General features: G+C 40.0%; 1 protein-coding gene across 5 annotated transcripts in view; it reads right to left on the bottom strand.

Annotated features, from left to right (window-relative positions):
* Positions 1-1,591: 1,591 nt before the first annotated feature.
* lpin1 (lipin 1) overlaps positions 1,592-25,689 on the bottom strand; it is an 85,148-nt gene continuing 61,050 nt past the window's right edge. For all 5 annotated transcript variants that reach the window (XM_034188135.1, XM_034188151.1, XM_034188144.1 and 2 more), the window contains 9 exons: positions 21,644-21,736; positions 21,493-21,554; positions 19,951-20,089; positions 9,990-10,138; positions 9,495-9,581; positions 9,201-9,353; positions 6,272-6,386; positions 5,683-5,786; positions 1,592-5,588 (listed from right to left, as the gene is read on the bottom strand). In XM_034188135.1, coding sequence (XP_034044026.1) covers positions 5,420-5,588; positions 5,683-5,786; positions 6,272-6,386; positions 9,201-9,353; positions 9,495-9,581; positions 9,990-10,138; positions 19,951-20,089; positions 21,493-21,554; positions 21,644-21,736 — 1,071 coding nt within the window. In that variant the 3' untranslated portion in view covers positions 1,592-5,419. The remainder of the gene's footprint in view (positions 5,589-5,682; positions 5,787-6,271; positions 6,387-9,200; positions 9,354-9,494; positions 9,582-9,989; positions 10,139-19,950; positions 20,090-21,492; positions 21,555-21,643; positions 21,737-25,689) is intronic.

Here is a 25,689-nt window from a genome sequence, read left to right as displayed (position 1 = left end):
GAAATAACAAGGTTAAAACAATAAAAAAATACTTCGACTGCATTCCTGTTGAGTGCATTAATAAGCAGTAACACACTCTTAAATTGAGACACATTTGTTGGCATGGAGTCTGGTGGCCACTCAAGGCCTCCTGAAAATTTTGGGGTTTTGATGTCTAGGAATGCATTCTGCAGGGTTTTTTTTTTTTTTTGTAATTATTTTCTCACCCTAATCCCCCCACCCCAATTTAGTTGTACTACTTATTGTGTGCTGCATTTGTGTGTATGTATATATATATATATATATATATATATATATATATATATATATTAAACATTTTCACCTTTTCTTTGCCTTTAACCAAAATTGCTATCACAACCTACATGTACGAGGTCTGTGAGAAAAGTAGTGGACCTTTTTATTTTTTCAAAAACTATATGGATTTGAATTACGTGCAATTACATCAGACAAGCTTGAACCCTCGTGGGCATGCGAGTGTTTTTTCACGGCTGTCGGTTACGTCATTCGCCTGTGGGCAGGCTTTGAGTGAGGAGAGGTCCACCCCCCTCGTCGGAATTCCTTTGTCTGACTTCTTCCTGAGAGACTGGCGCTTTGCTTTATCAGAATTTTTTCAAAACCTGTGAGGCAGATCGAAGTGGACACCATTCGAGAAATTCAGCTGGTTTTTGGTGAAAATTTTAACGGCTGATGAGAGATTATGGAGTCTTACTGTCACTTTAAGGACTTTCCACAGAGCAGGACGTCGCGCCGCGCTCTGAGGCGCCGTCGTCAGCCTGTTTCGAGCTGAAAACCCCAAATTTAAGCCTCTGTTGACCCAGGACGTCGTGAGAGAACAGAGAACTTTCAGAAGAGGTCGGAATCAGCAGTTTATCCGGACATTCCACTGTTAAAGGAGATTTTGTAATGAAAGACGTGCGGACAGATTGGCGCGTCGGTAGGCAGCCGGCGCGGCACGCTGCCACAGGAAAAACACTTCATTGGAAGCCTTAAGGACAAGTTGGAACATGTCCAGCTGTTAAACAATTTCTCAGATACTCACTCTACTGAAAGCCATCAAAAGCCGCCTGGTTTTTACAAATGGTTATCAACACAGAGGCTTTTTTCCTGTGGCGGCGCGCCGCACCGGCTGCCTACCGACGCGCCAATCACGTCGTTCATTACAAAATCTCCTTTAACAGTGGAATGTCCGGATAAACTGCTGATCCCGAGCTCTTCTGAAACTTCTCTGTTCTCTCACGACGTCCTGGGTCAACAGAGGCTTAAACTTGGAGGTTTTCAGCTCGAAACAGGCTGACGACGGCGCCTCGGAGCGCTGCGCTACGTCCCACTCTGTGGGAAGTCCTTAAAGCGACAGTAAGACTCCATAATCTCTCATCAGCCGTTAAAATTTTCACCGAAAACCAGCTGAATTTCTCGAATGGTGTCCACTTCGATCTGCCTCACAGGTTCTGAAAAAATTTTGATAAAGCAAAGCGCCAGTCTCTCAGGAAGAAGTCAGACAAAGGAATTCCGATGAGGGGGGTGGACCACTCCTCACTCAAAGCCTGCCCACAGGCGAATGACGTAACCAACCGGCGTGAAAAAACTCACGCATGCGCACGAGGGTTCAAGGTTGGCTGATGTAATCGCACGTGATTCAAATCCATATAGTTTTTGAAAAAAATTAAAAGGTACATTATTTTTCTCGCAGACCTCGTATGTTTGTTAAGATTATGTAAAATAAGATTATTACAGGAGCCAAAATCATTTTCATATTTTTGGCTTCCCTCATCCTAACTAATCTGATTTTAAAACTCGAACCTGAAACAGACCCAGTAAAGCCCGAGCTTAGACATTACTTTATAAAAATATATTGCTTCATATCCCACTTTAGTTATGCAGAAAAGTTAAAATAAGTAAACTTATTTTTACATGGCTTATCAATTAAACTTAGTCCAGAGCTACAGTAAAAATTAGCTCCAGAGTAATACTGATTTAAATATTTCAGTTGTTGCAATTATTATTATTATAAGTAGCAGTAGTATGAAAAATGTGGGCCTTTAATCAATCTCCATCTCACCCCTGGTTTGCAGTCTGTGAGCAGAAACAATCAAGAATTTGTGCATTTATGTGAAAAACGCAACATGATTGAGAGGTAATAAGGTTTTATTAGAGGATTTCACATCATACTGTCCTCAGAAAGAAATTTTAGGTGTATTTTTTTAATTTAATTTTTTTTTGTTCATGCTAACTGTTTTAAGTTTAACCAGAGCGAGGACACTCACAGAGACACTCAGGGCAGACTTTGAAAGAAAAGTTTAGAAATATGTTTGTAAAACTCTGTACTCTGCTCTGCTTGCTGCGTCATTACAGCGCTGTGACACAAACACACCAGCAGGCTGACCCACCACCCCTCGCTCCCCCTCCCTCCGGCGGAGTGCACAGAGGACAGAGGAACAGACGCAGGGAATCACTCAAGCAGAAAAAAAAAACAAGTAAAAAAACAGATGTTATTCTAAAGATCTTTTTTTTTTAATGTTTTGAACATGGCATGCATGTGTCCCATGGATGCAGTAAATTTTATATCTTGTGTCCAGCTACGACTTTGTGTAAGCATGAGCCCCGCCTTTTTACAGCCCAATTGACGGAAATCCGTCGTCACGATGGAGAACTTTAATCCCTGTAAAAAGCATTGTGAACTCAGTCTTCTTTTTCTGCATTAATTTATGACCTAGACATCTCAAGAAATGTAGCTTGGTAGTTTTTGTTTATTCTTGCTGACAAACCGACCAACCGACAAATTGTGATGAAAACATCACCTTAGTGGAGGTAGTAATGTGTAAGAAAAACAAAAAACTTGCATTTATATCAAATATATTCACTGAACACTAACTTGAGAATGTGCTGAAACGACATTTTTCACAGTGGCGCAGTCAAACCACTGGAGCGGGTTAACACAGAATGACCAGAGTGACAACATGCACAACATTCTCATGTAGTGTCACATGCTGTACTGTTGTTACTGGTGTAAGTGCTAATTCTCTATTAACTGTACATGAAATAATTACAACAGCCGTGTGTTTTGGACGTTCCCACATAGAAAAACACAAAACCTTTCCCAAACATTCTGAATGACGGCTCTGTCTGGTGGACAGATTACATAACTGGTGCATCAATTTAGGTTTGAAATATAACTGAGCAACTTGTGATCCACTGGTATAGTCAACCTGGAAAAGTTTGACATGACAAATATGCAGTATGTGATTTCTGTAAGCGCTCTGAAAAAAATATTTTTTCCCCCAAAATACTGATTTATGAGTTTTTGCATCCTTAGTCATCTTAAGGACACATAAGACAAAACTCATTTTTGCACATATTAACTTCCTAAAATGAAGTTAAAATAAAATAAGCTATTTCCTCATCGTGCACATGCCAGATGGGGGCACAAAATGCAGGGTGACACAGGGGGAGAGTCTGGGGGGTTATGGTTAGGGAGACAGTTACAGTATGGTTAGGGTTAGGAGAAAGGATTAGGGTTAGAAATAGTAAAATTAACAAAACCGCGTCATGGAAATGTCACTCATTTCGTGATGGAAGCATGGAAAAAAAAGCGTGAGACTGGGCTGCAGCACAACCACGCTGTTAGTTAGATGCATTTGTGCATCACATATGATTTGAACATTGATGGAATGAAAAGGTTTCCCAATAACAAAAACAAATTCATCACGTGATGGCGCTTTTATACTAATGTGTGTGCAGTCAACAGCTCCAATTACATTAGGGAAACCGGCTCTCGCTGCAAATGGCGCTTTAATGTTGGAATGTGATGTACTTGGATGACATTCAGATGATTCTGTTCCACAAAGCTGGCATAGCTCAGCTCAAGGTTGACTGGCATACGCCTGACTGATCGACCAGCTCACACTGAAATGTCCCTGTTGCCAGGAAGTCCAACCTGGTCAGTAGCTGTGTGGGCACAGACAGCCCCTGGGTTTTTGCCGTATTGCACCCCAGGCCGGCCACAATTCTATACGCAACACCAGTAATAGTGGCCTTGGTACACGAAATCAGCTTATTTCCATTTGCAAGTAAATCCTCACATTCCATGAATACTCGCTCACGTCGAATTGCACCATTTGCAAGGTCCTCTAAAAACGCTAACGCAGCCATTGTTTGTGCCATTTTACACATCACTTTGTGCATGCTTATATATCCACCCATATAAGTGCAAACGTGGGTGTTAATTGCTCATAAGTGTGTCTCTAATGTGCACATCACTCTGGCAACTTCTTGTTTGCACACTATTAACCTGTACGTGTCGCAAGTAGACCAATCGCTGTAGAAACGTGGTACACCAGGCATGATTTTTGCGTGGCTCACTGTACATGTCCACTTTTGATACATCTGAATGTTAGTGTGGAGAAGGACGTACGCCACATTTTTGCATGTAGGCATGCTTTGTACATGAGGCCCCAGGACCCTAAAATCTGGCTGACTTCCATGAAGATAATTAATGCTCAACACTGGAAACCACAGGAATCACAAGGTGTCCAATGTGAAAATCTGCAAATTTAGAGCAGAAACAAACAGAAATTTTGGTATGTATAGCTGTATGGGTGGTGATTTTTTTTTTTAAATAACATGTTTCAGATATTTTAGGCCATAAAGCAATGCATAATTAAGGGTCTTGAGTGACAGCTTCTATCCACCTGCCAGCTGAGTCCAGACCCCGCTAGCAGAGAGTGACTGCTAGTTGTTGTGGACAAAATGTGTTTGTCCTTTCAAAGCATTTTATCACAAATATCTGAGTTAATATGGTTTCCTGTGTGGTTAATGTTACTAATGGACAATCAGAGAAGTCTCTGCTCCAGTATTTTCATGGGGTGAAATTTTTGTGTTATGTAATTTGTACATTAGCAGCGTTACTGCTGTTAGCAGGTATTGGTCGCTTGCTGACACTAGCTCCACTGTTACTCCATAGTTACTGAGGTAACTATGGAACTAATAAAACACCTGAACCTTGCATGAACTTCATTTGTTCTACCCAGGTCTTGCTCATGCTTTACCTATTTGTGGGTTGGCCGGGAGTTACAGGAAGCACTGTCAACATCCAGAGCTACACTATTTGAACTTCAAAACCACTCTTCAAAAATGCAGTGGTTTACATCATGGAAGGTTTGTCCAGTATATATATCGTCTATGAGTCCACCTCATGAATTCATGCATAGGGTGTTGATCAGGCTTTACATTCACAGCGATGCTTTGTACATCAGATGTCAAAACTTTACCTATTTCTGCTTTGAGTTGTTGTCCCAACCCAAAAGATGTTCTTGTGATTTCGTTTGTTAGGTTACCCAAGACGGTGTGGGGTGCTTCGAGGCTGATCTCTAAAACTGGGCTGGCACACAATGGAGAAAACCATGATCGAAGTGGAATTTTCTTAGTTTGGCTGAAGTGGCTGTGGGTCATCTTCCTGGTTGTTGCCATCAGGAAGCTGTTTGCTGCAGTAGGTCCACTGGCCAAAAGTGTCAGAGGAGGGGAAGTGTACAGCTCCATCCTGGACTAGGATCGGGAAGATGTGGTCCACGGCTTCACACAGACGGCCAAAGCTGACCAGGAGACAGAGCGACATACTCAGTTTAAATGGAAGAAAAATGACCAATCAGACAAACAAAGGTGTGACACACACACAGTATATCTTACGAAGAGATGTTGGTTTTGGCATGTTCTTGTATCAGCTCCCCCTTTGGATTGACTGTGAATATTCTGTTCAGAGGAACACCCACCTCCTTATAGGAAAACACATCCTAGGACCACACACAGGCACTTAGAGTTATCACTTCATACAATGGTGATGACACAAAACTATCAGTAAGGGTGATCTCCCATTTTCATTTTTTCATACCTGATTGTGTACCTTTTTGGTGTAAAAAAAGCAGATACCCAATCACAGCCTGAAAATGGGTGTTATGTTATCTGTGGTAACAGAAGCTCTGTAGAACATTGTGAGCAACTGGGAAAGTTTGAAACGTGTAAAAATTTTGTCATGTTGGTATTGGGTGCATTTGCCAATACGTATTTGTTTACACGCATTTGAAAGCAGATATAAAATAGCAGATAATACAAATTTTGCCTACTGCCCCATTTCTCCAATTTTGACATTGGGACGAAAATAGGGGAGACAACAAACGGCAATGGGAGGCCTCACCTTAATTATGATAAAGTTTAAACTCAACCTTTTGATGTTGCAGCAGGACTTATTTGTCGGTGTGTGAATGTGTGGTTGTCTTACGGTTGCCCTGTTTCCAAAAGCAGCATAGAAAGGTTCAGCATTTGAGTAGAAAAGCTGCTTGATGTCTGTAAGACATTCGATTTTAAACTTCTCTGGTTTCTTCTCAATCACCTCCCTACACAAGAAAACAAACACATTTTACACCATCAATGTGACTTCTTCACACTCCCATAATGCAAGAGATGAAAATATTAAGCAAATCCTCCAACACATCACTCTAATATGATCTTTATGGACACAATGTTCTTATATGTTGCTTATGTTGGTACAGTTCACTGCAAATCCAAATTATCTGCAAATACACATTTAAGGGCCCCTTCACATATAGCACGCTTGAAGTCAACTAGCGCACGAAGGAGGAATTGCATGCCATTCGTGAAAAATCGGAACCGCCTCTAATGCCTCGTACACCTGTCGCCACAACTAATTCCTGCACACTAGTGGCCAGAACAGGTATGTAAATAAGTACTACAATAACTACATACAAAATTACATAAATACATAGAAAAAATTATCACATAACATAGAAACAGAGAGTGTCACTTTGGTCTGTGTGAGGGGGCATGTCTGCCGACAGCAGCAGCTGTTGAGATCTCTGGACCTGGACGTCACAGATGTAGAACACATACCATGTTTTGAAGGACATGACCTTACAACTGTCCACCCTGGGGCGAGTGTGTGTGTGTGTGTGTGTGTGTATGCGCGCGCTCTGGAGTTGGCTGTTAGGGGGAGGGTACTGTCATCATCTGGACTTTTGTGTCATGTTTTCTGTTTGATTCTGCTTAGTTTAGATTTGGTTGTTTTGTCTTGTGTGATTTCTCTTGTTGGGTTTTTCCTGTCTGGGATTTGTCTTTCGCTATCTCTCGTCTGTCTCTCTTTGTGTTTGGTGGTGGGCGATGCCCACTGTTTGGGCCACACCCTATTCTGGAGCTTTCCACACACCTGTTTCTAATCTGTAGCTCATTACCTGGGTGTATATAAGCTTCACAGGTTGCACTAGTTCTCTGCCAGGTTGTTGCGCCTTGTGCCTTCGTTTCCAGATCTGTACCTGTGTTTTCTAGTCCTGCTTCCATGTAGTGTTTTGACCACCTGCCTGTTTTTTCAACCACACCTTTTTGCCTGATGATTCTGATTTGTTTGCTGATTTTGGACTGCCTTACTGTGTACCGGACCCTGCTGATTCATTCAATAAGCGATATTAAAAACCAGAGCTGTGTTGTTGAGTCCAGCATTTGTGTCCAGACATCTCTGTCCACCAAACCTGATACCCATGTGACAATCCAACCGACATCACGATGTACAAACTTGCCTTGTGCTCCTGAAGTGAGCAAAAAAGAAAAAAGAAATTAAAGTTTGCTGGAAAGGCTGCATCTGACACATGTTGTGACTGCTGCAAACTTTCAGAAAAGGTGTCCAGTGGCATGTGCGCCCTGCACACATGCACGCTGCGTACTCACTCACGCGTGAGCCCCACGCACACGCTCAGGGCTGGAATGATCACTCAGCTGTGTGCATGTGTTCATAACGGCTGCAGGAGCCACTAAGTGTGCACGCGGGGCGCATGTGCCACTGGACACCTCTGCAGCTGTGGCACATATGGTGTGAGCCCGGTCCATATGTTGGTTGTACTCCGGTGTTCAGTACCGGCAGGGACTGTGCAAAGGGAGGAACACAGTGTACCCTCCAACTCCGGTCCTGTGTTTGTCATCCAAACGTCTGGACATCAGGCAGTCTTCAGCACCTTTTACAGCCATCTGACGGCAGTCTGTGTCATCTTCCTGTTGTCCACATATGCTTTGGATGCTATCGTGCAGGTGTGGACGAGGTAATCTGGATGTGTTCTGACAATGCTGACAACGCGTCTTTCCCTCTAGACTGCGTCCGATAATGGCAATTTTTGCCATTTCTTGGTTCCTGCACATTCTTGCTATGTGTGATGGGGGCTTAAGAGTTCTCAATAGCAAAGGAATCATTATCCACAATTAATATTCTATGTCTCACCCAAAAATATTTTTGCTGTTGTTTTAGAGGCTCTGTTCACAGTATTGTGCAACAGCTTATGACACTTACACCTGTGGTTTAAAAATTGTAGTGCTCAATGGGGAGGACGGTCAAACAGCTCTATTCTGTCAAAAATAAAATGAGATTATATTGCTTATTTCCCAAAGAAAGAAAAAAAATGCTGAAATTACAATTTTCCTTAAAAAAAGAACAACAGAATGCGTTTTAAGTGTAGAAAACTGACAAAAAGAAATTAGCTACCACATACAAATTATTTACTTTTAAGGTAAAACAAAACAGCTTAAGCAATTTTATTATTTCTAAATATGCAAAACCAGCTTTTTATTACAGTAAAAAGTTTTAGGCATCATACATGTGTCTCAGTTCAGTGAGGCTTTATCAGTACTCTAGTAGAGAAGCTTGAATCTTCAACTGGACTGGGTTGCTTGACACGAGGACGTTTCGCTTCAAATCGCAGAAGCTTCCTCAGCCAAAATTCTTGCTCTGGAAGTCTGACTTCTGTCTGACTCTTGTAGAGAAGAATAAAACAGAAGCCAACAAAAGCTGAGAAGTGTGTGTTGGTCCCAATATGGATATTCTGGATGATTTTCTCATGGATAGTACAACAATAAACAGCAGCCAAAGCAGCCAGCTTGATGAGGACGCACTGCCGAATTTGGAGAGCAGCACGCACCAGCCGACACGACAAATGTTAAAGTGAGCCAACTTTTTATGTACGCGTTACGTGTTGTGTATCTCAGTAAGTGATAATAATGCAAATAACATGCTGTTGTCATGCGCTATGCATTTTCTGAGTCCCTCTGTCCATGCCGTCGCCCAAAATGACAGATATTCGCACGAGTTATTTTCAGCATGCATATGCGTTTCTTTTATGGTTTGGGGGGGTTATTTTAAATTCATTTCTGACCTGTGCAGAGCAGAAAAGAGGCTGCTGGGACTGAGCAGCACTGGACCCATTGGCAGCATGGTTCCCCTCTCGTTGACCCAGTGCAGGTACCCACGTGTCATATCAGCCATGCCAATCGCCCTTGCTGAGCAGTACATGAACTTATATCCATTCCTGTGACAGACAGAGCTTCTGTTTAGCTGTGCCAAAGACAATGAGTCGAGCAGTGAAAATGTAACACTGTCATTCATAACTAAATCAATGTGATGTTTTTCCAGTGTTGAGGAGCACAGTCTGAGGTTACGTAGCACTCACTGGCTGACTCTGTGGTAGAGCTGAGCGATGCCCTGATGTGTCCAGTCTTTGCCCAGTGTCGGCAGGATTTGGCCGAGAGTGTCTGACCTATGAGAGGCAACATCGCACCATCACCACAGGCAACTCATTGACGCATACATGATCTTCTCATTTCCTGACCTTCTGACATTAAAGAGTCTTTGCGTAATAATGATGGACAATTATGCATTGTGTCAGAAGGGATGTCTACTTCACGAAGAGAGTTTTGATAGAATTTGGCTGTAGTTGTGCAGGCAGCACAGTGGTGCTTCTGTATAACTGTCTCATTGAAGTGTCAAATTCAATATGCGAACTGCATATCAATTGGCAGGTCTGCTTTTCCAAAATCGTATATTACATGAAATAATATATTACATGTATAAAATCGTACAATACATGAAATAGGCATTCTAATTTATCCAGGATTTGGTTGCAAGTAAATTCAATATTACATGATGGGTGATAACAATCTCTAACCTGGTGATGGTTCCATCGATATCGGAGATGACTATTTTGTCATCCCAGCTCCAAAGGTAGATTGTGCCATGACAACGACAAGTACCCTGGTACTGCGTAGTTACACTGAACACCACATCATTAGGGCCATCCTTCAGCTCCAAGCTAACCTGTATACACACACACACACACACACACACACACACACACACACACACACACACACACACACACACACACACACACACACACACACACACACACACACACACACACACACACACAGAGTCCAAACAGAAAATTATAAATGTGAGCACTACATACACACACACACACAGAGTCCAAACAGAAAATTATAAATGTGAGCACTACATACACACACACACACACACACACACACACACACACACACACACACACACACACACACACACACACACACACACACACACACACACACACACACACACACACACACACAGAGTCCAAACAGAAAATTATAAATGTGAGCACTACATACACACACACACACACACACACACAGAGTCCAAACAGAAAATTATAAATGTGAGCACTACATACACACACACACACACACACACACACACACACACACACACACACACACACACACACACACACACACACATATATATGTGTGTGTGTGTGATATGATATGATTTACAGAAAACATTTGATACTATAGATCATACTTTGCTATTGGACAAATTACAGAAGTATGGTATCAGGGGATTGGCACATGACTGGATAACAAGCTACTTACACAACAGGTTTCAGTGTGTTCACATCGGTTGGATAAATTTTGAGTTCTCGAAGATTACATGTGGCGTACCCCAGGGTTCAGTCCTTGGGCCACTGCGGTTTCTTTTGTACATTAATGATATAGGTTTGGCTTCCAAGTCCGCAAGTTGTATTTAATTTGCTGATGATGCGACTGTGTTTTGTAGTGGGGATCATTTGGGACAGCTCCTGGACATGATGGAGAATGAATTACAGAAATTTAAACAATGGGTTGATTCAAACAAATTATCTCTCCATTTTGGTAAAACTAAGTGTATCATATTTGGGAATAAGTCCAGGAACTTAAGCAGAAATGTATTATTACATGATGTCGAAATTTAAATTGTAACAGATACAAAATTTCTTGGTGTTTATATTGATGATAAATTAAGCTGGAAAACACATTAATTATGTTAAATGGAAAATGTCAGAAGTCATTGCAATTCTGCATAAAGCACAAGAATTCCTCTCCCAACATTCTTTAGCCATTTCACATCATACATTACTTGTTCCTATGACATACCGTGTTGAGGTTTGGGGAAATACATGTATAACTAATATTAATCCAATATTTCTGTTGCAAAAGAAAGCTATAAGAATGATCAGTAATAAACCATATCATGAGCAAACAAATCCATTATTTGCCTTTTTACAAATTTTTAAATTCCGGGACTTGGTTGATTACATCTCAATACAAATTATGTATAAAGTTACAAATAAACGTTTGCCGCAACATGTCCAGGATGTTTAAAATGAGGGACTCCAGCTTAAATTTGAAAGGGACATTATTATTAATATAGTTATCTATATTTATATATGTATACATTCTTTATTTTTTATGGTATAATGGAGAGGGCATTTACAAGCTTTGCTTCTGCCTTCACCCCTTCGGTCACACAAGTTCATTGTACGTTGTTCTTTTTATGAGTTTTGTCATTGTCTGTTTTGTTATTCATCCATATAAATATATATATATATATATATATATATATATATATATATATATATATATATATATATATATATATATATATATATATATATATATATATATAGAGGCAGTTTCTCTAAGACTGCAAGGGAAGTTCAGTTTCCCCTAAAATGTCAAACAGTTAAATGGTCAAATATGTAGAGTTTGTTATCATTAGACGTTATGTCAGAAGATCTTGGTGAGTCAGGTGTTACCATTTTAATAATGCAATGTTACCAAGCTATATCTCATAAAATAATGCCATTAGGGACATTAGAAGCTATTGCTAAGGACCCTTGGGCATACCTTTATCTGTGCCCTGCTTTTTACAGTTTGGAAATGCATAAAAAACCTCAAAAATGGTGAATATATGGTGAAAAAATGCAATTTTTTGCATGTTACCTCATTTAATGTGAAATTTGCTCATTATATAATAAAGCTGATATTTATCCTCTCGAACCAAAGAACTACACCAATCAGTGACATTCCCAGTATTTCTCTGGTCATGACACCAAAATATCTTCACTTGAAGCCAAGCAGCAGTCATTTGAGTAAAATAATAGGTTTGTAACCAGAATCCAAATTTGTCAATTCATTTGAGAAAACACTATGTTCTAAACATAAATCCTTTGATTTCATAATTCCTGTTTATTAGATTTGACACCTAAATGGATCCCCTACAAAACAATGCTAGTAATTTGTTTCAGTTTTATTGCTGGAACTTCTGGGAAATTCACATAATCAGGGATGTGGATGTCCCCCAAACTATTGTAGTCTCCGTAGTAGCATACTCACAGAGAGGCAACACTAGGTGCAGGAATGATACCAATATATTTCACTAGAGTGTCTTTGTCTCAACCATGATCTAGAAATTGGAAGTGATATATTTATTTTTAGTACCTCAAGAATGACAATTTGTGCCAAATGTAGTCTCCGTAGAGCCTTATAGTCTCCGTAGTAGTAGCTCTATACTGGAATCACTTGTAAAACTATGATGGAGATTTTACAGCAGAAATTTTGGTCCAGTCTTTTGACTCACATTATAGGACACAGAAATAACCATTTCTAATGCTTTGGTGTGTAATTTTTTGGAATAAAAGAGTTCTTCACAAACCTAATGTAGTCTCCGTAGTACCTGTTTTTGTTCACAAGGATCAAGCACTCAGTCTGTCACCGAAAAAAATCTAAATGGTATTTGCTCATAAAATTCTGCATGAAGATCCCTTGGGATGTTGTTATCATTGTGAAACAAACTATTAAGCATTATACTGAATTTCATTTTTCGCCAAAAGTGAAACACTAGTGGTACACCTGATTGTGCAATTACCGTGCTTCATTCTTCAGTGTTTAAAAGTCACTGCAAGTTAATTAACGTCCCGGATTGCAACACATCAAAGTATTCATAATTATAAGTCTATCCGGGCATATGTGGTAATAATTAGCGGTTGCTGATGCATTTTATTCATGAAAATTTGTGACAGAGAAACCGAAGCATATTGAAACACTGAATCAATATGAAGCAACGGTTCAGTGTTCTGAAGCTTTCATACAACTACATATGGCGACATCTGCTGGCCAATCTTTAAAATAATGTGCATGGAACAATGTCAGGAAACAGGCTCTGTCATGTATGTTTAATAATAAAGGTTCTTTGTGCTTCTTGAATTTTTTTATGCTATTTTTGTTTAAAAACATTAATAATATTCTTGTAAAAGTAAGTACCTTTGGCTGCTCCATTTTTTTCCCACTCGGGGTCACCACAGCAGATTCAAGGTGGACCTGCATGTTGATTCTGGCACAGGTTTTATGTCTGATGCCCAGTGGTGGGCACAGTTATGCTAATCCACTAACCATCAAAGATAATGTTTTCATTATTGGATTAGCTTTTCAGATAACTTTGAAAACCATCATCGGGCCAATTATCTTCCGATAGGTTTTGGTCTCTGGGTTCTCTGGGTTTATAGACGTTGTTTTTGTGTTTGTTTTATGTAAAAATGCTAGAAGAAGCCCAGGTTGCTTCTCCAAAAGCTGAAAAGTCTGTTAAATTGTGATTCAGGCCGTGTGATACAACCAGCGTCAAAATGCATAGAACACTGCCATCTACTGGCGACCGGTTATATCACAGTGTTGACTGCAGGATTTTAAAATTGTCTGTAGGTTTCCAAAACCTGAGAGACCACACGTGGAGATAAAAAAAAAAAAAAATTATAGATCTGACAGGTTTAGTTGTACAGTGTGTGGTGTCAGCCACACGGTAAAAGCAACACAGGGCTGTGAAAACTCCGCGGATCCATGGGATTCCGTGGATTTCATCATGGGCGGGGTGGGGTGGGGGGTGTTAGTGTTGTACTCTTTAATTGTGATCGTTACTGAGTTTTTAAAATGCTTATCGCAAAGCGTTCTTTTTTTTTTTTTTTTACAACATCATGCACGTTTTATAAGTCCGCGGACACTGATCTGAGTGTTACAGATACAAATCAGTTTCCTCGGATTTGCGGAGGAAAAACGCCACTCAAAGCCTGGCTGTTATGACAGCTGTCGTAAAGCGGGACTGGTTGGTTGCTGCGGTGACACAGTGTGGCTCCTGTGCGAAGCTTAGCCAAACGTAGCATGTGGACATCGCACACTTTTAGAAAGTTTTTAAAAGAAGAATTTTGCAGCATGTCTGTGTCACGGAGCGACATCAGACAGAGCGAAGACGGCGAGAAAGACGGTTTGAAAAAGTCTGATAAGGACAAGAATCCGTGGAATTGTTGCTGGCTTCATCAACACACCTGAAAGATAAACGGGAAAAGCGAACTGGTAAGAATTTTTTTCTCTCTCTGGAAAATAAACATTGTGCTGTTCAAACAGGATTTTAGAAAAGATTATGTGCCTTTTTTTCTTTCATTAATCTAGACTTTCATTGAAAAAAAGACATTGTGGCTTGAATTTAGGCTACATGAATTTACACAACAGTGTAAATTAGTTTTTATTAATGTAGACTTTTTTCATGGTAAAAAAGACACTGTGGCTTCAAGTGGATTTACAGGAATTTACACAAGAATGTGTGGCTTTTTTACTATAAGGTATGTTATTGATATTTTACCCTGATTTTTAAAATATTCTACAATCTTTAGCTGTGGTTTTTGACATGGTTTAACAGTCTTTTCAGTCTTCATGAATTTCATGTAGTTTAATTGTTCTGAGTTAATGCATAATTTGGTTTACAATTTAAAGGAAAATCATTACAGGTCCTACTTCCATGTCATATTCTGTTATTTCAACATGATCATTGATGGTTCAAATGAAAGGGTGAATCTCAGATCATTTAAATATGCATTAATTTTGAGATTTGTTCTTCCAGGAGATGTTGAAAATGTATCAGTAGATGAAAATTTAATTTGGTTTCTGGGGCCCCACAAGGCCCTACACCCTGGCTCCTGGGGAGCTGCGCCCCCCCAGACCCCCTGCGAATTTTCCTCGGATTTTACAATTTTCATTTCACAGCCCTGTGATTGGCTGCATGTCACATTTAGCTCCTCACGTCGTTCTTAACGCACCACACACAGCAGGAATATCTGATAAGATTATATTTAGCGTCATTACGTTTGTCGGGGCGTCCTTAAAATTGTCGGAAGGGGAAGATCGGGTCCGATATTGGCCTATTTATCTTCCCATGTGAACCAGGCTTGATGTTAAGACGCCTCACGGAGCGACTGACTGATGTGTTATGACACCACACCGAACATGTTTTCACTATTATTTGATTTCTTTGTGCGACTGACGTCATTATTCAAGCATTCAAACGGCGATTCCTTTCGCCCCACAACTCCAGCAATCACACACGAAGGTTTTTTGACAGTTCTTGTTACTGAAAGAAACCTTGTCTCCCTAACCAGATAGAGTTGTGATGTCATCACGCGTGCGCTTAGGCGCTGTCTAGCAGGATCTTGAAAATTTCTTTCTTTTTTTATACAAATGAGAAAAATGACATTGTCCAAAAGCACATTTATTTGTAAACACCAACACATGTTACATTGATTCACTTGTGTTGGTTTTTACATAGAATGAATGAATCAACCAATCAGTATGAGCAGAGGCTTAGTTTACCCATAATCCCTTTGGTGTGTTAATGTTCAAATCTTCAGAATTAGTGCATTATTTTAAAATTAACAGATATGTGTTATATATCACTTTGTACAATTTAAGAGTTTACATTAATGTAGTTATTCTATCCGGAATAATTTTATTTTTAAAGCAAAACCATAATTCAAACCTGTTTTCCATTTCAAGACCTCTGCCTCATCGCTGGACCACTATATCCTGTCAAGGTAAATGATGCTTTCCTACAGCAGGGGACAGAGTGCACAAAGACAAGCACTGGTTCATTGGCTGTTTGGGTTTGTGATCACTGCTGGTTCTACGTATTAGAAGCTTTGGTGGTGTTTAAACTCAAAATCAGCTTTTTAATAGCTGAGAGTACATGGGAGGCAAAATTGAAAGTTATCGGTTATTGTTATCTGTAGCTTTAATACGTTTTTAGACAGTTTATTGGTTTAGTGTTAAAAAAGATAACTTTTCAGTTAGGTGATTACCAGTTATCAAAGCTAACTTTTTGGTTAGCTGTGCCCACCGCATCAACTCCACATCACATGTAGAAATGTGGCAGGGGTGGTGTTTGAACCGAGAACCTTCCGCACTGAAACCAAGCACACTAACCACTTGGTAATTGTGCCATCATAAAATAATGTATCTAATAGTTATAAATTGGGAAACGCTTGTGCAACTAGGGACTGTTATGACCATTTTATATATTTGAATTTACATATAAATAAATTGACAAATTTTATGATGTAAGCTGACAATGAGCTTCCCGTCTTTGACACACCAGCAGCCACCACTGTTGGGCACAGTTCTGCTAATCTGCTAACTATCGAAGCTAACTTTTTCATTAGCGGACTATCTTTTCAGATAATTTTGAACACCATTAATTAGCTTCCGCTAAATTTAGTTGCGCTAACTTTTAGTCCGCTGTCATTTCTTTATTGGCATAGTGAGTAAGACTGAATGGTCAAAAACATTTGTAAACCCCAAAACCAAACATTAATTTCTGTCTGCTAGGTGTTTGGCAACACCCAAACTGCCGTAAGGAACTCCGCCCTCCGCCAGGAAAAGGAGACGGTGCAGGTGGGGAAAAAAGTCATTTACTTTCAACATGCAGCAGCAGCACAGACAGTGGCAGAAGAGGTAAATTAGAATGTCGTTTTCACTCATGGTCACAACATAACTCTTCACCAAACTAACTACATTCCTTGAACTATAAAACACAACAAATCCATAACACGAACAACACTCCTAAACTATCATGTACTACAATAATAATAAAAAACAAAAACCCCAAACTCCCATAATGCATTGCTGTAATGCATTATGATCGACAGTGTGTCTGCTTTAAAAGAAACCTTTAGTTTTTAAGTGAAAAGACACTTATTTATAGAGTTAAATTTGTCTCATTAATACCTGCAAATGCACAGAGAGTGATCTACAAATGGTCCTTGATTTGCACACGTAGTCTGTGATCCACAAACACAAATTTCTGATTTGTAACTTGTGTGTTGGTTTTTACAAATAGATGTGTATTTCATAAATACGTCTTTTTTTTCATTTGTAAAAAACAAACAAAAAGGCATTTGCAAAACTGAAAATTCTGTTTGTGAAGTGTGACTCAGCATGTTGGCTGCTTTTCACACTTCCATCCAGTATATGGCAGTGCTCTATGGTAAGATGAGACTGATTTCACATAATGCCTCTTGGCGCTTGTGTTGGTTTAATGCTCAAACCTTAATGCTCAAATTCTTTCTTCTTCATTACATTAAAACTGTGATATTTTCACTTTGTAAAAATGACAGAGTAGCTGTTAATCTGTTGATAAATTGTCCAAAGGAATCTGTTTATAATTGAAACCATGAGTGAAAGTGCATTGCGCTTGATCTACACTGCCACTGTGAAAGGTAAGTGGGACATTTTAGCAGCAGCTGACAGGGTATTTAAAGACAAAAGTGCCTCATTGGATTTGCATAGAAGCCTCTGCGGTGCTGACTGTGTGCCAAGTCAATACTGAAAGTTAGCATTTAGCTGTAACTTCTGCTAGGGTGAAATAAACATCAAAGATGCTTTGCCACAAGCTGCGACTGCAGGAACTACTCTGAAAATGGTAATGCAGGTTGTCATCTGAGATGGTATTCCTTGGAGCCACATTCTTTGGAAACCCTTCCACATCGTCAGCAGGCATCTCAGGTTCACAGGTGTTTTGCCCCTTAACCTGTACACCTCGCCTGAGTGGGGCAGCGAAGACTGACTAGGCTTTGCCCGCGGAAAGGTTCCAGCTGTGGGCTCTCTATAGCTACAGCTATTGAGCTGGACTCGGCTGCTGGGACTATATTCCTGGTGGCTTTCTTCAGCTGTTTAGGCTCCAGGCCCATCCTCTGGAGGAAGAAGCACACTGACTTTACAGGAAACCCGCGGCAGTCGACTTCAATTGGAAAGATGGTTGCATGCCATCCTTTTAGAACGGCTTCGTCAATCAAGTCCTGGTACTTGGCTTGCTTCAGTTGGTGAGACATGTCCAGCCTTTCTTCCCAGGGCACTGTGAGATCTGCTACTATGATGGTTTTTGTGCTCCTGGACAACAAGACCATGTCTGGTCAAAGTGAGGTCGCTGTCACGTCCCATGGGAAGACAAGCTTCCTCTTCAAATCCACGCTCCGCTCCCAATCAGAGGCGTTGCAAGGTGGAGGGTAGGTTTTTACCTGCCGTGCTGGTCTTATGAGCAATTTCCCCTTCCCTCACAAATTTTATGGCTTCAGGAGATTAAGCCTGCTTGTTGTTGGCTTTGACCCGCTGCTGCTCCACCCATTTAGCAGTTTCTGCAAGAACCTTATCGTGCATCCATCTGTAGCGCCCTTCTGCCAGTGCGAAAGTTAGCGGTTTATAGTGGTTGACATCCAGCAAATTGGTGCATTACCACCACCTTCTGTTCAAGAGTGTGAATCACAGTACCTCTTTCAGATCAGTATGCAGGAGCAGCTTGTAACACATGTAGATAATGTCATCTTGTGGTCATAGATGATAATGCAGTATTTTTACATATATAAGTCACACTGAATATATGTTATAGTTTCTTTACTGGCTTCTGCCAGTGCGAAAGGTAGCGGTTAGCTGTAACTTCTGCAAATTTTTTTTCGGAGTTTATCGGTTTAGCGTTATAAACGTTATCTTTTCAGTTGGCGGATTAGTGGTTATCGTAGCTAACTTTTTGGTTAGCTTAACACACACCATATTTTGTGAACTAGATATCGCATCTGAAGAGAAAATGCAACATGAAGAGGGAAGAACATATATAAGTCGCACCAGTCTGTAAGTCGCATTTACTCTTGAAATGTGATGTTTCTGCGTCATGCAATCAGAAGCAAAATTAATTTAACTGATGCATTATTTATGTGTAATGCAAACACCGCATCAGTGAGGAGAAGCTAAAGCTCTTACTAATCTTACTGTGGTGGCATATAGAACTAAGGAGTAAACAGTTTCTTGCCACCACTGAAGAGACAAAACATCTGTTCAGAGCTAAAGGTGTGGACATTTACCTCAATACATGCACTTAAATGCTTTAAAACTCATACATCTTTAAAACATTATAATTACCGTTACCTTAGCCTAGTTGTCTTCCTCCTGCTTTTCTGGCTGTCTCACAAAGTGCAAGAAAGTGGAGTTCCAAGTAGTATGAAGGTTAGGTTATTCTCTCTCTTTGTTTAATAGTGTGGTCTTTCAGTTTGAGAGCATGATTTATTTATTTTACTCACTCTCTAAGACCCAGCACATGCTCCTTATTCAGAACTTCTGCTTCTTCTTGTTCTATAGTGTTTGACATCCAGCAAATTGGTGCATTACCACCACCTTCTGTTCAAGAGTGTGAATCACAGTACCTCTTTCAGATCAGTATGCAGGAGCAGCTTGTAACACATGTAGATAATGTCATCTTGTGGTCATAGATGATAATGCAGTATTTTTACATATATAAGTCACACTGAATATATGTTATAGGAACAGCAAAACAAGTAAAAAAAAAAACAAAAACAAAATAGTGACTTAGTTCAGAAATTATGCAGTGTGTGTGTGTGTGTGTGTGTGCGTTTTCACTGTAAAATAAGGAGCTGCAGGAACACCCACCAGTTGCTCTGAGGTAAGTCGAAGGGTTTTCTTGTAACAGACACTAGCAGAACCCATAAGGTTCTCTGACTGACAATATCCTGATGTCTGACTGGATGATCTGTGGTCCTCATCACTCGATGAAGACTCATCCTTCATCCTGAAATCCCAAAAACAGTAAATAGTGAATGTTGTAGTTGCAGTTACATGAACAATTATCTATGTGAGTGTTGACTGGTTTGTATGTTTACTCAAAAACATAGTGAGGAGTAGGCCACAAGGTGGGAACGAACTCAATCAATTTTTAGGTCTGATGATAAAAAAAAAGACCACATTGTATTGTCCAAGAATACATGTGGTTATTTCATGTGTCCAAAGGGCTTGTTGTGCCTTAGCTGAGAAATACAATTTCCCTTCTCTGTCTATACAGGCTACTGCATATTCCACCCATCCATTTTGTGTACCTGGTTATTCCTGTTAAGGGTCACAGGTGACTGAAGCCTATCCCAACTGTCCTTGAGTGAGACGAGCCAGCGCTCCTCTGTGGAGAGAGGAAAACCTTCCAGAAAGACAACCATCTCTGCAGCAATCCACCAATCAGGCCTGTATGGTAGAGTCGCCAGATGGAAGCCACTATTTAGTAACAGGCACATGGCAGCCTACCTGGAGTTTACCAAAAGGCACCTGAAGGACTCTCAGACCATGAGAAACTAAATTCTCTAGTCTGATGACACAAAGATTGAACTCTCTGGTGTTAATGCCAGGCGTCATGTTTGGAGGAAACCAGGCACCATTGCTACAGTGAAGAATGGTGGTGGCAGCATCATGCTGTGGGGATGTTTTTCAGTGGCAGGAACTGAGAGACTAGTCAGGATTGAGGGGAAAGATGAATGCAGCAATGTACAGAGACATCCTAGATGAAAACCTGCTCCAGAGCACTCTTGACCTCAGACTGGGGTGATGGTTTTACATTCAGCGGGACAGTGACCCTAAACACACAGCCAAGATATCAAAGGAGTGGATTCAGGACAACTCTGTGAATGTCCTTGAGTGACCCAGCCAGAGCCCAGACCTGAATCTGACTGAACATCTCTGGAGAGATCTGAAAATGGCTGTGCACCGACGCTCCCCATCCAACCTGATGGAGCTTGAGAGGTGCTTCAAAGAGGAATGGGCAAAACTGGACAAAGACAGGTGCACCAAGATTGTGGTGTCAAATTCAAGGAGACTTGAGGGTGGAATTACTGCCAAAGCTGCATCAACAAAGTATTCAGCAAAGGGTGTGAATACTTACGTACAGGTGATTTCTTCATATTTTTATTTTTAATAAATTCCCAAAAATTTCCAAAAAAAAATTCAAAAAAAAAATTCATATTGCCATTAAGTCGTACTATGAGTAGAATTTTGCGGGAAAAAAATTCATTCACTCCATTTTGGAATAAGGCTGTCACATAAAATGTTGAAAAAGTGAAGCGCTGTGAATACTTTACGGATGCACCGTGTACAGATTGTTACTGATGAACATTAATATGACTGTGTGTTTTCATGATGGTGTGAAGTCACCTGTCCTCTGAGGCCACAGTAAGTGAACTGTTTCCTCTCTCTCCTGAGTCTGTCACTGAATCCTGAAGGATCAAATGATTAAATTGTCTTTAATGTTCTGTGCTCACGCTGTGGAGACTTGCACATTGTGGAAGTTTTTGTGAGCACGTACTGAGTTGGACTCGCTGGTCTTGCTTCTCCATGAAAACCACCAGCGTCCTCCTTTCTTTGACATCTTTTCCTTCATGATGTTCTCCACTGAGGCCTGGAGACAATCATGCAGGTACTACTCAAAACTGACTGAAAATGAAACTCAAAACTGATTGAAAATGAAACTCAAAACTGACTGAACACAACACATAACAATGGCCAAAGAAAAACACACACATTTGGGCCTTTTAAATTGATATATACATACACACCTCTCTCTCTCTCTCTCTCTCTCTCTCTCTCTCTCTCTCTCTCTCTCTCTCTCTCTCTCTCTCTCTCTCTCTCTCTCTCTATATATATATATATATATATATATATATATATATATATATATATATATATGACACACACACGTATATACAGTAGTGTTCAGAATAATAGTAGTGCTATGTGACTAAAAAGATTAATCCAGGTTTTGAGTATATTTCTTATTGTTACATGGGAAGCAAGGTACCAGTAGATTCAGTAGATTCTCACAAATCCAACAAGCATTCATGATATGCACCCTCTTGAGGCTATGAAATTGGGCTGTTAGTAAAAAAAAGTAGAAAAGGGGGTGTTCACAATAATAGTAGCATCTGCTGTTGACGCTACAAACTCAAAACAATTATGTTCAAAATGCTTTTTTAGCAATCTTGTGAAGCACTATACTACAACCCCTGGCAATAATTATGGAATCACCGGCCTCGGAGGATGTTCATTCAGTTGTTTAATTTTGTAGAAAAAAAAGCAGATCACGGACATGACACAAAACTAAAGTCATTTCAAATGGCAACTTTCTGGCTTTAAGAAACACTATAAGAAATCAGGAAAAAAAATTATGGCAGTCAGTAACGGTTACTTTTTTAGACCAAGCAGAGGGAAAAAAAAAAAAATGGAATCACTCAGTTCTGAGGAAAAAATTATGGAATCACCCTGTAAATTTTCATCCCCAAAACTAACACCTGCATCAAATCAGATCTGCTCATTAGTCTGCATCTAAAAGGAGTGATCACACCTTGGAGAGCTGTTGCACCAAGTGGACTGACGTGAATCATGACTCCAACACGAGAGATGTCAATTGAAACAAAGGAATGGATTATCAAACTCTTAAAAGAGGGTAAATCATCACACAATGTTGCAAAAGATGTTGGTTGTTCACAGTCAGCTGTCTAAACTCTATACCAAATACAAACATGGGAAGGTTGTTAAAGGCAAACATACTGGTAGACCAAGGAAGACATCAAAGCATCAAGACAGAAAACTTAAAGCAATATGTCTCAAAAATCGAAAATGCACAACAAAACAAATGAGGAACGAATGGGAGGAAACTGGAGTCAACGTCTGTGACCGAACTGTAAGAAACCGCCTAAAGGAAATGGGATTTACATACAGAAAAGCTAAACGAAAGCCATCATTAACACCTAAACAGAAAAAAACAAGGTTACAATGGGCTAAGGAAAAGCAATCGTGGACTGTGGATGGCTGGATGAAAGTCATATTCAGTGATGAATCTCGAATCTGCATTGGGCAAGGTGATGACGCTGGAACTTTTGTTTGGTGCCGTTCAATGAGATTTATAAAGATGACTGCCTGAAGAGAACATGTAAATTTCCACAGTCACTGATGATATGGGGCTGCATGTCAGGTAAAGGCACTGGGGAGATGGCTGTCATTACATCATCAATAAATGCACAAGTTTACATTGATATTTTGGACACTTTTCTTATCCCATCAATTGAAAGGATGTTTGGGGATGATGAAATCATTTTTCAAGATGATAAAGACACATAGGGTCAATGTCATGGACTGCAAATAGTCCGGATCTTAATCCAATTGAAAATCTTTGGTGGAAGTTGAAGAAAATGGTCCATGACAAGGGTCCAGCCTGCAAAGCTGATCTGGCAACAGCAATCAGAGAAAGTTGGAGCCAGATTGATGAAGAGTACTGTTTGTCACTCATTAAGTCCATGCCTCAGAGACTGCAAGCTGTTATAAAAGCCAAAGGTGGAGCAACAAAATACTAGTGATGTGTTGGAGCGTTCTTTTGTTTTTCATGATTCCATAATTTTTTCCTCAGAATTGAGTGATTCCATATTTTTTTCCCTCTGCTTGGTCTAAAAAAGTAACCGTTACTGACTGCCACAATTTTTTTTCCTGATTTCTTATAGTGTTTCTTAAAGCCAGAAAGCTGCCATTTGAAATGACTTTAGTTTTGTGTCATGTCTGTGATCTGCTTTTTTTCTACAAAATTAAACAACTGAATGAACATCCCCCGAGGCCGGTGATTCCATCATTTTTGCCAGGGGTTGTAGTATTTAGTTGTATAACCACAGTTTTTCATGATTTCTTCACATCTGCGAGGCATTAATTTATTTGGTTTGGAACCAAGATTTTGCTCATTTACTAGTGTGCTTGGGGTCATTGTCTTGTTGAAACACCCATTTCAAGGGCATGTCCTCTTCAGCATAAGGCAACATGTCCTCTTCAAGTATTTTGACATATCCAAACTGATCCATGATATATAGGCTCAACACCATAGTAGGAGAAACATGCCCATATCATGATGCTTGCACCACCATGCTTCACTGTTTTCACTGTGAACTGTGGCTTGAATTCAGAGTTTGGGGGTCATCTCACAAACTGTCTGCGGCCCTTGGACGCAAAAAGAACAATTTTCCTCTCATCAGTCCACAAAATATTCCCCCATTTCTCTTTAGGCCAGTTGATGTGTTCTTTGGCAAATTGTAACCTCTTCTGCACATGTCTTTTATTTAACAGAGGGAATCTGAGGGGGATTCTTGCAAATAAATTAGCTTCACACAGGCGTCTTCTAACTGTCACAGCACTTACAGGTAACTCCAGACTGTCTTTGATCATCCTGGAGCTGATCAATGGATGAGCCTTTGCCATTCTGGTTATTCTTCTATCCATTTTGATGGTTGTTTTCCATTTTCTTCCACGCGTCTTTTTTTTTTTTTTTTTTTTGTCCATTTTAAAGCATTGGAGATCATTGTAGATGAACAGCCTATAATTTTTTGCACCTGCGTATAAGTTTTCCCCTCTCCAATCAAATTTTTAATCAAACTACGCTGTTCTTCTGAACAATGTCTTGAACATCCCATTTTCCTCAGGCTTTCAAAGAGAAAAGCATGTTCAACAGGTGCTGGCTTCATCCTTAAATAGGGGACACCTGATTCACACCTGTTTGTTCCACAAAACTGACAAACTCACTGACTGAATGCCACACTACTATTATTGTGAACACCCCCTTTTTTACTTTTTTTTTTTTTACTAACAGCCCAATTTCATAGCCTTAAGAGTGTGCATATCATGAATGCATGGTCTTGCTGGATTTGTGAGAATCTACTGAATCTACTGGTACCTTGTTTCCCATGTAACAATAAGAAATATACTCAAAACCTGGATTAATCTTTTTAGTCACATAGCACTACTATTATTCTGAACACTACTGTATGCATATCTCTCTCTCTCTCTCTCTCTCTCTCTCTCTCTCTCTCTCTCTCTCTCTCTCTCTCTCTCTCTCTCTCTCTCTCTCTCTCTCTCTCTCTCTCTCTCTCTCTCTCTATATATATATATATATATATATATATATATATATATATATATATATATATACACACACATATATACACAGTGGTCCCTCGCTATATCACGTTTCATCTTTCGCGGCCTCGCAGTTCTGCAGATTTTTTTGGTGCAATTTTGCTTGCTTCTTTTTTTTTTTGTTTAACAGTGCATTGTGTTCTGCATCCCCATCAGGCAGGTCGGTCAGCATCACTACGATTGTTCTCACTGCCTCCGATGCACTTACCGAGTCTGCGGGCTCGGTAAAGGTGCGTTTACACATAACCAAGACGCGTTACGAATGTCAATTTTCTGTCATTCGTGACACATACCTGACATTCTTAATGTGACTTAACGCATCTGAATAGGTTTCTTAATAGTGCGTGTTGGTGCGTGATATTCTTGATATTCGTGGAGCATGTTTTTGCCTGTCAAAAAATC

The sequence above is a fragment of the Thalassophryne amazonica genome, chromosome 2 (assembly GCF_902500255.1).
Source record: "Thalassophryne amazonica chromosome 2, fThaAma1.1, whole genome shotgun sequence".
Classification (NCBI taxonomy): Eukaryota; Metazoa; Chordata; class Actinopteri; order Batrachoidiformes; family Batrachoididae; genus Thalassophryne; species Thalassophryne amazonica.
This window is presented reverse-complemented; position numbering and strand designations above follow the sequence as displayed.